Below are 14,032 nucleotides of genomic sequence, written 5' to 3'. Positions count from 1 at the left end.
GTAAAATGACTATCACGCAGTGGTAACTAGGACACAGTTATTTCAGGTTCTCAGTTTAGAGAAAAACAGCAGTCCAATTACTATTGCATAACAAGCGCTGATTTTTGTTTAACTGAGGCGCTTACTGCACTGTATGTGCCTGCACACTGTATTTTGTGTGTGCCCACATCAGCATAAACTGAATGTGTCTATTACATTTATTACAAAATAAATAGTAACTGTCAGAGGGATAATCACAGTTAGTAGCATACTTAAAGGTAAAAGGCTTGGTGTGGTCCCAGCTGTCCACAAACCATCATCACGGACAAGGGCTCTGATTCTTCCTCCGTTATGCTGTGCTCATAACTGTGGCACCTAATTTAGGAACAGAGTTAGCTTAGACCCACTGCATAGTCAAAGTCAAAAACATGCAACTCAGAAAGGTAGTATAGTCCGTTTAAGAGTTAATCACTGGGTGGAGGCACCTATTCCTCTCCACTGACTTGTGCCAAAGGTTGGGTGAAATAAATCTGGGCTTCAGGCAATATTCCTAGCCCATTATCAAACCCTGAAACAATTGAGAGCATTCCCCGTGCAGTGTCATCTACTGACTTTTGGGGAAGTTACCTTGTTTGGAATATTTAGGATTGTCTGTCATCATAGACTCAGACCATTTTTTCAGTTGGAGGTGGTTATTTTGTCATGCAGTCTGTGTTTGCTCATGCAAGAGTAAACACATGGGCGAAGAGAACAATATGGCAACTGGTTGAGCATATGAATTTCCAATGACTGCTGCTAACTGATTCTCTGTGAGCAGCTTTTTCTTCCTCCTGGATTTCAGTTTGTCTGCAAGCATTTTTTCAAAGTCTGCTACAGTGTTGTAATAGTTTTGCCTCAGGATATTTCAGTCCAAAATCTTTTACCCCAAACTACTGATAAGGTTTAAAGAAGGATTTCAAAGGTGTCCGTAAAACATTTTTAGTTACCTTTACTCAAGATGCTCATGTGCCAAAATGGACCAGGTGTTAAAAAAAAAACACACATACCTGTGGATCCTAATATCTTCCCCCGGCTGTATATCCAGGCTATATATCAGCGCAAAAGCGATCTTATCAGGAGACTTCTAGTACTGAGGCGGGCTTTATGAGCAGATTGCCATTTTCTGTTTCTGGCGTGTATCTGGATAGGCACAAGCAACGCTGTTAATATTGTTTAAGCAGCTAAGATAGGGCAGTTGTACAGATTTTAGTAGAAGAGGGCAGAAATTGCAGTTGCCCAGTACAGCCAGGCAGGGCTGGTAGTTCATGTTGAGCTTGAAATCTACCATTCACTCCAAATACAATTTGATAAGAAAACAGAAGATGAGTGAAATGTTTCATCTTCAACTGTTGCTGATCTGGAGATGGCATTTTAAATAGCTGAATTTCAAGTAACTGAGTGGTAAAAAAATATATAGCAAAATATTTATTTTTTAAGTGAAAGAGACTTTTTTCTAGGAATTGAAATCTCCATGGGAAATGCCTATTTTCATTCAACTTGTTTAAGTTTCTGCTTTGAAAAAGGAAGCAGATAAAAACTTTGAAAATTAATTCAAGCCTTAAGCTGAGAATGTATTACCTGTAGAAGCAACAGTCTATTCATTTATTTACTTATTACTGCTTGGAGGTTGTATGTTCACAGGGTAGACTGCTGCAGGGGGAATTAAGTGATTTCCTGTGTAATATTCTGCACCATCATTTTATCGCTTTTTTGTAATAAGGGAATATCAACAGTTATCTTGCTTTGCAGAATATTCTGAAATGAAACTGCAGAACATACTGGATGAAAGCACTGCTTGAGAGCTAATTAGGACTGCTACCAGAAATAGTAGAAACATGCATTGTATGGGGCAGAAACCCTCATGTTTTGAAATATTTACATGCTTGAAAGTCTGGTGCTTAAAAATGGGTCAAGTGAGGTGACTGCCCCAGTTCTCCTGTTGGAGAGGAGAGTTATTCAGCCTCTGTAGCCTCCCATGTCTGTCTCATTGGATCTGTTCAGAGGAAATGTTCTTGTTCACTGAAAAACTTATGCACATGAGGAACTCTGCCTAAAATGCTTTTTCCAGACAGCAATTTATAATTATAATTTTTCTAACACTAAGACAACAGAATAAAATAAGCCAAACAAGTACAAATATGAATCAGGCATGAACAAGCCTGAAAATTTTTCAAATTAAAAGTAATTCTAGTAATTTTTCTAACTTGTAGTCTGAGTTTGCCTACTTCTACATGGCAACACTTTCCTCCTTTAGAAAGCTTTCCACCAAAAGCAGAATGACATGTAAAACATCAACAACTCATCTTCCTCCATCTCAGAAATCCCAAGACTTTTTATTAACTGAAATAGTAAAAGAGCCAGGGACTCCATGGAGTCCACTAGAGGCCTTATTACTGCCATTCTGTTTTCCATGGGAAGTAGTCAGCCACTGCAGTATGTATCCTAAAACAGTCAGCTTAAGAAATATTTGGATAAAATCGTAGAAAAGTCTGACTAGAGTAAATATTTCTAACTTCTTGTGAATTCTCTGTGGTATTCATGACTTACCACATGGAGCTGTATRCTAAATAAAATCGATAATTTGGTGGCTCATCCTAACTTCTGGTGCATGAAGCAGCTTTGTTGTTTTGTCACGGCTGTAGCCCTGTTTTCTCTCCTAATTTGTTGTGCTTGCTCAGTGAAATTGAATCCCACGTCATTTCAGGCAAGTCTTGGAGAAGTTGTTTTCTTTAGTGCAGATGGTTCTTCGCTCCAGATGTCGAGGCAGCTCCGAGCTGCCTAATTCTTTCCTTAACCTTTCTGCCCATCTTGAAATTACGTTGACACTACGGTTGTGTTTCTTGCCCCGTATTTGATTTTCCTGTACTATAATTTGTCATGCGTATCAGTCCTTGCTATCGGTTGTATAATGTGCCACATAGAAAGACGCCTGTTACCTTCTCCAGACTTGTTTGGTTTGTTTTCATATCTGTTTTAACGAGGAAAAGGTAAAATTCAAGTGTGCAGTGGTTTCCCTCAGAGTTGTCTCCTCTGGAATTTCTCGTGGCTGCATCTAGTTCTGGGCTCCCCCAAGGCTCAAATTCTTCGTGTTTGTAATCGGAAATGTTCCAGCCCTCTATCTTCAGCCCGAGGATGCAAAAGAGGACCTGTACCCTTACCGTTTCCCTTTGCCCTCTCTGTTTCACTTGGGAACACAATAAGCTGTCAAAATTTCCTGCCTTGTTTCCACAGAATCCTTCCTTTCACAACAAAAAGGATTAATTATCTGAAACTGCTAATTGTATAAATTGTCAGAACAATTGTTTAGCTTGACTTTAACTTGGAAAGCAAAGGAATGGAAGCTTACACAAGGGAACCAGGTTTCATATCATGTATTCATGGAGATCAAGTCTTCTAGTATGCTTTGGGGACCCCAGTCCACACAGGAATATGGATACCAAGTGGAAATTTGGACATACATAAACTAGTCCATTTCTCCCCACCTACCACAGGCTCATAATCCTTGGCAGGTAAACATGTTACTGTCTAGTAACTCAGTCACTAAAATAGCAGGTGCTGATGTAGAGGTCTAGGATATTGATGAAAGTCCTCCTCGAAAGTCCTCCTCAAAAGTCCTCTCTCTAAAGAAAAAAACAATCTGGTGTTTCACCATTAACAGCCCTTGCCTTAAAGAAGTTAGAAATCACATGCTGTGGTGTACATCTGGTGCAATCCATATTTTATTATCTCTGTTGAGTGTACTTACATGTAATTAAAAGTGATGGAGAAGAATATAAATGTTTTCCAAATGTGAGCCAAGAAGAGAATAGAGGAAGGCAGATGTGGGTGATTTAGCCCACCACCACTTCCTAACTAATCTTTCCCTAATGATGTAGCAAGAGACTAGGTGGCACCTGGCAAGGTATTTTGAAATAACAGATTCATTAGGTAGAGCTACCTGATAACATCTTTTACTCATCAGAAACTTGCCTTTCCTGAAGGTAAAGTTAATAATCCTTGAACATAAAGTTTTTAGTGGCTTTTACTAAACAAGTGGGGATGCAGATTTATTCTGCATAGATTTCTGCAGTGCTAGATGCAGCCCAATCTTTTATTGTCTGTAAAAAACGTAAAATGACACAGTCAGCTGGAATCATCAGTAATTTTCCACTACTTCAGCCCTAAGTCCTCAGGTTTGCTGCTTAAAACTCATTCACTTTGGCTTTGCTTGAAGAATACAGAACTGGTAGCAAGTTTGTTGATTATGATGCATGATCTTTAACTGTTTCAGGTAATCTTTCAAGATTTATACAGCCCTCGCTATGAGCTACTTAGATTGTTTTCATCTCCTCCTTGAGAATCTTATTCTTCTGATGATCTAAATGGTTCTTTTCCCTTTCTGGTGCTTTTCCAAGAGGAATTCAGTTTTCTCAGACACAGTGTTTCAGATGAACTTACACCAGGTGTTTTGTCTAATGTTATCAATACCTGCATAGATTTACCCCTCTTTACTGGAATTACCTTGCCTGAATAATGTATATATGTATCTGAGTTAGGTAGGCTTTAATTCTGCAGGAGACAGCAGCAGGACCATGAGAGGAAGTTGGTCTACCAGGAAAATGTATGTGGAAGTTGCAGGCAGCTGGGCCGTAGAGCAGCTGTGGCAGAGAAGGTAGCAGTAGCAGTGAGATGTATTTAAAATAGTTGTAGCCATATATACCTGATATCTCCCAGCTTTGTGTTATCATCAAATTTCATTAGTATTCTCCTACTTCTGTGCCAAGATGGCTAATAAAATTTTTAACACTGTTCCCAATAGGAATCTTTGAAAGACCATGACAGTAATTGTTCCCCAGCACAATAGTTTTCTTTCAGCGTACCATATTATCTTCTTACCTTTAGTCTTTTCCAAGTAACAGTATTTGTACTTGTCTCTTGCCTTCCCTGATATGCTTATTGAAGTCCATATGGTTGAAACACACTAGGTTTTTTTTTTTCTTGTTTAACAATTAACTATTTTATTCAAGGTAATTCAGTATCAGGTTTTATCTTGTATGGTCTACTTTTGGTAAGCCCATGTTGCATTTTCTTCTGTGTTCCAGTTGTCTACTTACCTTTAATATTTCTCTTCATCAAAATTTGGGATCAGAGTTGGATAATTTTTTCCATGTGTAAATGTGTATGCCTTTGTTATTCACTAGTAATATGATACCTTTCTTGATCTGATATTATTCTTTCATGTCCAGAAAGAAAATCATTCTTCCTGGATTTACAATATCATATGTCTTTCTTTTTTCAGATTTTTGAATTTTGAATTTCTGTCTTTCAAAGTGTTCTGAGTTATTTGCTGATTTACTCACATCAGTGACATGTTTATCAGTTCTGTTTGCAGTTTCCTGTTAATTCATTGGTGCGTGCAGAAAAAACAAAAGCCTGGATCAAAGCATGCTCTGAATTTGCACCCGTTCTTAATTTGCTGATGCTTGTTCTAGTGACAGGCTCAAGCCTGTCTGATTTTTTTGGTTTACATTATGTGTACCATATGGCTGCCATTCTTACTCTTTCTTCATGACTCACCCAATTTGATGGGTCTACCTGTGGCAGAAAGCAGTACTTGTAAGTAAGGGTGCTGGCTTGTGAACTCTGACTCATGGGTGCTGATGAATCTTGCTTTGGTATTTTACAAACAGTTCAGCTCTTCGCTCCACCCTTCTGCCTTTTAGCAGAAGGATCACAGGGAAATAGGTTTCTCTACCTCAGCTGCCACAGTCACACATTGTTTTAAATAGCCAATGAAGATAGGCCCATGCAGTTATCACATATTTGAACTGCAGCAGCTGAAGAGCAAGGGGAGGGTTGCACCTCCTGCCCCTGCTGTCAGGAGGGGTAAGTGGGGTCAATAACTGCTTGAGTTGTTTGGGGCTGGATCCTTAGAGCCAGTGACAGACAGCTCGTGCTTGCCAAGTGGGAGCTGAATACAGGTAATGCATGGTCTGTCTCTGGGGACAAAAAAGCAAAATACAAGTAGGAAAGACAGAAAATAGATTTGTACTTATAATCTAAAGTGATTGTGTTTGAAATATTCTTAATTTGACTGCATGCTCCGGTCCTATGTCTTTTGTACCTCTAAGGACTCCTAGAGGGCACAGAAGACTTTCTCTGCCTAGAATATTCAGCTTAATAGTTTTTACTTGGCCTTCATCCCTTAAAAATAATTGTAAGCATGTTTTAAGTGAACATTAGATAGAAGAAATAACAGTATCTAACTAGGTCCTTCTTTTGTGCTGCAAGATGTTTTCTTGTTTTTAAACATAAGCAGTAGAAGCTAGCAGCCAAATTCTTCAGTTCTTTTTGTTTAGACTACTCAGATGYTGCATTCAGATCCCAGAGGAAGCATTATTCAAAATAACTAATAATTCATAATTTTATTGCAAACTTTGAGAGGCCCACAGTGCGAGCTGTCTCAGGAAGTACTGTGGGTGTGCTTTCAACACTATGGGCTGTGCTCCTGGAGAGGAGGAATTAGTCTTGTACAGAACTTTTGAAGACTTCAACCCCAGCTCCCAAAATCTCCAAGCTCAGTCTTATTTAAGAATGTTTAATGTTTTGGTCTTGTGATTTACCTATCAAGACATGAGTAAATTACAGTACAAGATATTTAAAATTATGGAAATGTAAAAATTACATCTACTTCCCAGTACTTCCTAGCTATGTAGAGATTTTGCAATTGCTATTCGTGCTGAACAGTATTTCACTTAAATCAGTTTTGCCTGTTTCATCAATATTACATGGTAAGTCAGGTTCTAGTCAATGTGAATTACACAGTGATATTAATTCTTACAATTGCATAGTAATTTTCTAATATTTAAATATATATTCTAAATCTCTGGAGTGATGCTTATCTGAGAACATCAACTTTCATTTAAAGAAAGCAACTTTAATGTCTGAAGAGGAAAATGGAGTGCTGAAACAGCAGAAAGTGAAAAAGAAACCAAAATATGTTCCTTTTTTATCATCTCATGAATTCGAGACCCCATGACTTTGGAGATTTTGGGGGGGGTTGATTTTGTTTGGGGATTTTTTTTTTTTATTTTTATTTTTAGAAGTGGTTGGCAGCATTAGTCTTGTTAGATTTGGATCATTTGCAGAACAGCATTGTACTGTGATCCTTGTCCCAGGTTGAGTCCTTCGAGTTTAATGTTGCGACATTCAGTATCCAACTGGTATTGTTTGAACAAAAAAMTAGACTACAGAGTTCTCCTGAAGCAGTGTGAGTCTCCTTACTAGTTGAGAAGCTGTTCAATAGGATGGATATGTCTTTTTAGACCTTTTGTTCTGGTAAGAGGATCAACTGCACTGCTTTACTAAATGCATGGATGCATACAGGGATGTCAGGGGAGATGATTTTTTGGACCTGAGTTTTCCCACTAGAGGAGTGTAACATCACCAGTTTGAACAGAAAACAGATCTAGATCTAAACAGCAGAGAAAGGCAGCTGCCCTTTCTGACATCTCCGGGGATTTTGTGTTTTGCAGGAGATGCACGGGTGAGAGGTCAGACAGGGGTTCTTGCTGAGCGCCGTGGCTCCTACCCGTTTATCGACTTCCGTCTTCTTAACAGTAAGTGCATCCCCTCACTCAGTTCTGAATTTTTAAATATATTAAAATCAGTGTTGAATGTATATGACCAAAGTATTTTGTTTCATACATATTTGTAGTCTGGCTGTCTTCATACAGTCAACATTAATAATTCTATTATTCCCACTTAGTTCTTGACTGTGAAATGCTTTGATTATGTGAATACTGTCCATAATGCTGAGTCTGCCGAGTAAATACAGTACTGCCATGGTGTGTGCTGTGGGGGAGGAAGGGGGCGCTTCAGAATTAAAAACATAAACCTCTATGTCCTTTAGCCTCTTAGCCAGCAGTTGGAACAGATTTATGTGAGTCTGTTATCCGGTCATATAGAATTGGCAAAGAAGGGGAACATGTGACAACACTGACCAGTGGTTTACAATAACATTAATTTTTCCAACAATTAGAACCCAATCCAAAGCCCCATGGAGTCTTCTCATTGACGTCAATGGATTTTGGGTCAGGCCAGCAGTGAACATCTGTTAAAAATAATCTTAACCTCATTCTGATTGAAGTTATTTTGCCACTGTTGTAAATAAAGGAGAGCAAATCTTAAAAAAAAAAAAGGGAGGAGGAGGGGGGGGGGGTTCACCTCATGAATTCTCTGTACTGATGCAAACGCATTAGCCAGGGTGCAAAAATAAAAAACAGTGAACTCTTAGTCTTGGGTCCTCTAGCATTCAGTGGTAACCCCGATGTTCAGATACAGGCAGATCTAGATGTATCCTCATGTGCTGCACAGATCACTCAATTTAACATTTGAAACAAAAGTCATTTACTGTCCTCATCAAAATAGAGTGAAACTCCAACAGTTTGTTTAGTGATTACATTTTTATTCTTCTAGTGATCATGTTTTTTCATTAAAAAGCAATTATGAAACCAAAGTTTTAAATTTTCTTGCTGTAACTGCTTGCCAGAACTACTGGGAAGAGCGGGGAGGTAGGTGGCAGGAAGGGGGGAAAGAAGAACAGCTGAAAAGGGTGAGGCCTGGCATGAACACAGGAGAAAAGAGCTACTAATAGAACGAGCTTGGGCTCTGATATGCTGCACTCCCACAAGCTGGCAAAATTACTACAGTCTGGCAAACTGCTTGCTTTCAGTCTTTTTTATAAAAGATATTTTCTAAGTCATAAGTCCATCGGAGTGCTTGCTATGGCTGAGCTAGAAAGACATAAGAGCTAAGATGGGTCCAGCAATTTGCTGAGGACAAACAAGGAATAATACAGTGGTTGAGCTGAGTTCTGAGGAGAATTTCATTCTGGCTTGCCTATGAAAAATGTGAAGAAAAAAAACATTTTAGGCTAAGTGGAAGTATGGTTGATTCTCTTATAAAGACGGAAAGTATATAAAACACTTTCCATTCATACAGTAGAAGTGAATAAATGTCCACATTTGCCTGGAACTAGATTAATTCATTATTTCATTTTTATTTTAGATGTATAAATGTTACTTTAAATTCTCATCATATATGTTCTTTCCTCTCCCTGATAAAAGAAACTAAACATTTTCCACCTTTTTGTTTGGAGATAGGCCTTTCTTTTTTGCTCCCTGTAGCTGAACCCTGCCATCCTTCAGATCCTGCCAACTTCTGGGAAGTGCTAGTGCTTTACTTGGGACATCTAGGGGGAGATCTGTGAAGTGAAAGGTAGTGGTGCATGCTGAGCCTTTGATCATGCAAGGAGTAGGGCAGTCAGCATAACCCTTCTGGTATAACTACTGAACTTAAAAGAGATGCCTTACTCTAAATGCACCTTCAAGCCCAGTGGACTCTTTGCTCCTGCATAGGGCAGCTGGGTCTTTTGTGCTTCTGTTCCTGTGTCCTCTCTCCTGGGGGCTTCTGATTTATTCTTTCTTTTTGCTGCTTTTCCTTAATCTGAAAGAAGATCTGAACTAAGGCTGATCATGTTTGATCTTTCTATATGTAAGAAAAAGCCATGATCCTGATTTTGGATTTCTCATTGTTTTCAGGTTTTTGTGTATTTCCTCTTTTCTGCCTTGGAAGTGGTGCTAGGTTACTTTTTCAGTCCAAAATCATGTGATATTTCTAGGCACTTAACTGCTAATTTTGTAGATGGCAAGTGCGCTGGGCCAAGCTCACTTGGTGTCCTACAGGTACATGAACCTGCTCAGTGCCTGAGCATGCAGACATGTATTTCCAGGAAGTAAACAGACTTTTATTTTATTTGTCTATATATCCATTTGTCAAATCAATTTCTTCTGTACATACTGTATAAGTGGTAAAAGAAACATGGTTGCTGTACATCCTAACAAAAGGAAACAGATCATATAAATGTCACTATTGCAAGCTTTTTTGAAAAATGCCCAAGAAATACTTACAGTAAAACTCTGATACCATGTTTTGGTATCAGTTTGTTTTGGAGCAATAACTGATAGGCAGCAATTGTATACTAAAAAACTGTTGCAATGAGGAAGAGAGGGATGAGGCAGAGAAAACTGAATAGTGAATATCCTCAGAATTTATAAAGAAGTGCATCATAAACATTACTCCACCTTCTTGCTAATTCAGACAAATGGAGCTTAAATAGTTCCATCTGATAATTCTCTGTACGATCTGAAATGTTATTCCAAATGCAATACCACCATTTTTCAAAATAAATAAAAACACTGAAGCTCGCTCTTAAACAAATACTTAACATTTTCTTTAAAATTTCAGGTTATTGCTATTTAATGGCAACAACATTACTTAAATATAACTGTTTTAACATACTTACAAATTCAGTCAAGCTAGTAAGTTTTTCCATGCTATGACTTGTATGGGTTAACATTGAGTAGACCATATCTTCTGTTTTTTCTGGATTCCTGTAGTAATGTCACTGCGTAATTTAAGACACTGTTAAGTCTTTTTGGATAGGAAAACTTCCTGTCTTCTGAAAACGGGATCTTCTATAGCCTTAATCAAAGCCAACCGGATTAGTGTTTGCTTCTTGCTGTTTGAGCTAGTGTCTGTGATGCCATCTAAACATTCCTCCAGTGCCTGTCTGTGATATATAGAAACTCAGTGAGAGTTATTTCACTTTGTGAGTACCACACTGTCAAGGCCATGAGGATTTTGCAGGATCCTATCTGGAGGAAATGCAAGGCTTTAGCATCTTCCTGTCTTTTTGGTACATAGTTGCAAGCTTTTCTTGAGCTGTACCTGGTGACTTTTGGAACTAGGACGTAATTCTAGAATACAAGATTGAATGTAAAATACACCCTTGTCACCAGAGACTCCTAGTTCCCGTGTTGCTAGGAGTGTACGTTTGCCTCAGCCTCCTGAGTCGGTCCCTGCAACTTGTGGAGACCTGCATCACCGACCAGATGCTCATTCCTGTTCATAGTATGGACCCAGCACCTCCAGGGGAAACTACATAGCAGCTCCCCTCCTCAGGAAAGCTGGGGCAGGTGACGTTAGCCAGCCCAGTATTAAGATCCGCAAGAGGCAAGCTGACCAACCATTTTCCCATCCTGCCATAACAAAGACAAGAGGACCACTTGCTCCTGATGGCCACAGGTATACCTCAGAAAAAATAAGCCAAACATGGCAGACTTGAGGCCCCATGTTAACTAGGGCGCTGATGAGCGAATATTCAACTTTACAAATGTCTCCTAAACTGAAAGGTACAAGTTTTGCGCAATCTTAGAGATTGATAGGAAAAATTGGGAAAGAGTTTCTTCTTTTTGCAAATAAGACATTCCTTAAAATGGGAGCAGCGGAACAAAGATGAGTGAGTGACATTCTATTAAAAAAAAAAAAAAAAAAGAGTGACTTAACACTGAGAAGCACTATTTTCCAGAATGAGTAATGGGATGGAATAGAGGAGTATTAAGTGCTGTAGAGCAACATGTGTAAATGGTGTAAGATTGATTCCAAACCAAAACCTCACAAATTTTAGGAAAGTTTGACTCTAGACTTGGTAGATCTAGCTTGTAGCTGAAACTAACAGAGGCTGAAATAAATGATGGCAGTTTGTTGGCACTTCTGCATTTCTATAAATTAAATGAACCTTTATGCATTCCCAAGACAGAAGAGTGGCTAATCTGAATATGTGTAGTGTAATAATTTAGAACTTGAAGCACTCCTACAGTGAAAACTAACTTCATCCAATTTTCCTTTGAGTGAAGCACATTTTGGATTTCAGAAATAAAGTGTCTTAGTAGTAAGGCAGCAGTAATTTAATTCTCTGATTGACTAAGTTGCTCAATGAGTCATTGAACCAGATCCTTCCAGTGACTAATATGCCATGATTAAAATAGATTTCATTATCCCATGGTGAGTTATGTTGGTGACCAAGATGGTACATTCTTCATTGCATTAATTAAAAGTTTGAGGGAATTCCACGTGATAAATCTAGAATGAGAGATGGACATGAAACAATAACCAAGAAGACCTCACCCTGGTCCAGTTTTATTGGATACTGTGTTCTATTTCCATATTAAATAAAATAGAGTAACAAAATAACATAGGTTACATATGGGATGAGTAACCTTTCATTTACAACCTTGCTTGTCAAGCTTTCAGTCACAGAATAAGGAGATTCTTAAGAGTTACACACTGGTTCTTCAGTTCCCACCTTCTTGTATTGAACTTTTCTTTGTATTGAAATTTGCTTCCAAATTACAAAATTATTAGCCTCTAATTGACTATATTTAAATATCTCTGTCATAGACAAATAGAATTAAAACTATTTCTGTTTACACTTTTAGCTTGTCCTGAAAAATTCTACATTGGGGACACCTTGTTATTGTCACAGCATCAGTAGTCCTACTGCTTTCATTATTGTGCACCTATGTGTTTTCAGTAACCCATCCACAGTAAATACAAGGCTCTGATAGAGTTTATATTGCTATATATTGATATAGGAGAGATAACAAGGAAAGGGAGAGTACTCAGTATATGACCTACCCAGTCAAGCAAAATGGAGTATCTGTACCAAAATGGTGTTACTTCAGTTATAGTCAGGCTCAAAGAAAATTCTGTTTTCTTACACCTTGCACAACAGATGCGTACATTCTCAGATCTCTGTGGGATCTGAGAATACCTGAAAGGTCAAAATATGTTCATAGACACTGCAAAGGTATAAAGACTACTTTATTCTGTGTGTTAACCTACCTAAGATCTATTAGCATGCAGGCAGAAGGTAAGTCCGAAAGAAGGTTCTGTAAACTTAGCTCAGCAAATTAAATTCATGTAGACAATATACTTTTAGTGATAGACAGTGATACACAGTGATATTATTATGTTCTGTTCAGTCTCTGTCCTTGTTTTGCTGCCTGACTGGGGTCAAGCAAACTGTTTTTCAGTTTGTTTGTGTGTAAAGTGGTGCTTTGCAGTCATGTGATGAATTAGATACTGTAAAAATGAAAAGTATTGTCAGGGTTAGTAAGGAAAGATATGAAGTCTCCATCTCAAAGATCCAAAGTCTGTGGACTTTTGAATCTGTGGTTTCTGCCTGTCTACAGAAAGGTCCATTTGCAAAATTTACATTCATTTTTTGGTTTTGGATTTTGAACAACTCCAAAGCATTCAGGTAGGGCCCATCTTCAGGGAAAATAAAACCTAACCACAGCCACCAACCCAAAATTGAACTATCAAGTAACTTGAAGCCAAATGAGTGAGGTTAAAAAAGTTTGGTTAACTGTCTTGTTTTGTTGCCTTTAGCTAGGAAAAGGAGTGGGAGTGAGAGATGCCTTTTTAGATATTTCTGACCCAGGTTACATTAGGACACAACAAGTCTTGTGAGGAAGTTTGAAGGACTCATTGGATTACTCAGCTCCCAACCCCGCCTGTGGAGATGAGACCAAAGTTCCAGATGATTATTAAATTAGAAAGGGAAAGATCTTAGGAGGCCTGCATCATTTCTGCATAATACCTTCTTTACTTCCTTGTGGATAAGTACATCCAAAAGATACTCATCAACATCCCAAAGGCACACAGGCCTTTTAGTCTGCTTAGGTCTGTGTCTCGTTTGAATGACAAGAGTATTTCCAAAACTGAATTTGGCTTTCAATTTCCTATTCAAGAAAGAGGAATTAGGATTCTTTTAATAATGTTTCAGCACAAAGATGGTTCTGTTTTCTAGTAACACTTCACTGTAATCACAAAGTTCTTCCTGTCACTGGAAGTCAGTCTGTTTTTTTCCCCCCTCTGTTCTCCTCAAAAGAACAGCTGTTTGGAGGGGTTGGGTGTGTGTTTGTTTGTTTTAAGCCTTATCTGTGATATTTAATAAAAAGGTATATTGAGAAGTATATTCTACTTACTGCCTTTCATGCTCTTTGATTAGCTTCTGCTCTTCATTCCTTGTAGAAAATGAAAGCCAGAATGTGAAACTGATTCATGTATGTGTTTTGCATATGCTAACAAAATGCACTAGTTTGGCTTGTGAGTGCTTCAGGAGAGC

At 38.4% G+C, this 14,032-nt stretch overlaps 1 protein-coding gene across 3 annotated transcripts in view; it reads left to right on the top strand.

The window, feature by feature from the left end:
• The window catches only part of PDE7B (phosphodiesterase 7B), a 233,502-nt gene that overhangs the window by 183,574 nt on the left and 35,896 nt on the right, over window positions 1-14,032 (top strand). For 2 of the 3 annotated variants that reach the window (XM_026087431.1, XM_026087430.1), the window contains one exon: window positions 7,533-7,616. The exons of the other annotated variant lie outside the window; for it this stretch is intronic. In XM_026087431.1, the coding sequence (XP_025943216.1) occupies window positions 7,533-7,616 (84 nt within the window). The remainder of the gene's footprint in view (window positions 1-7,532; window positions 7,617-14,032) is intronic. 3 annotated transcript variants of the gene reach the window in all.

The sequence above is a fragment of the Apteryx rowi genome, unplaced genomic scaffold, assembly GCF_003343035.1.
Source record: "Apteryx rowi isolate R43461 unplaced genomic scaffold, aptRow1 scaffold_716, whole genome shotgun sequence".
NCBI lineage: Eukaryota > Metazoa > Chordata > Aves > Apterygiformes > Apterygidae > Apteryx > Apteryx rowi.
Note: the sequence above shows the minus strand (reverse complement) of the source record. Positions and strands in the feature narration are given on the sequence as shown.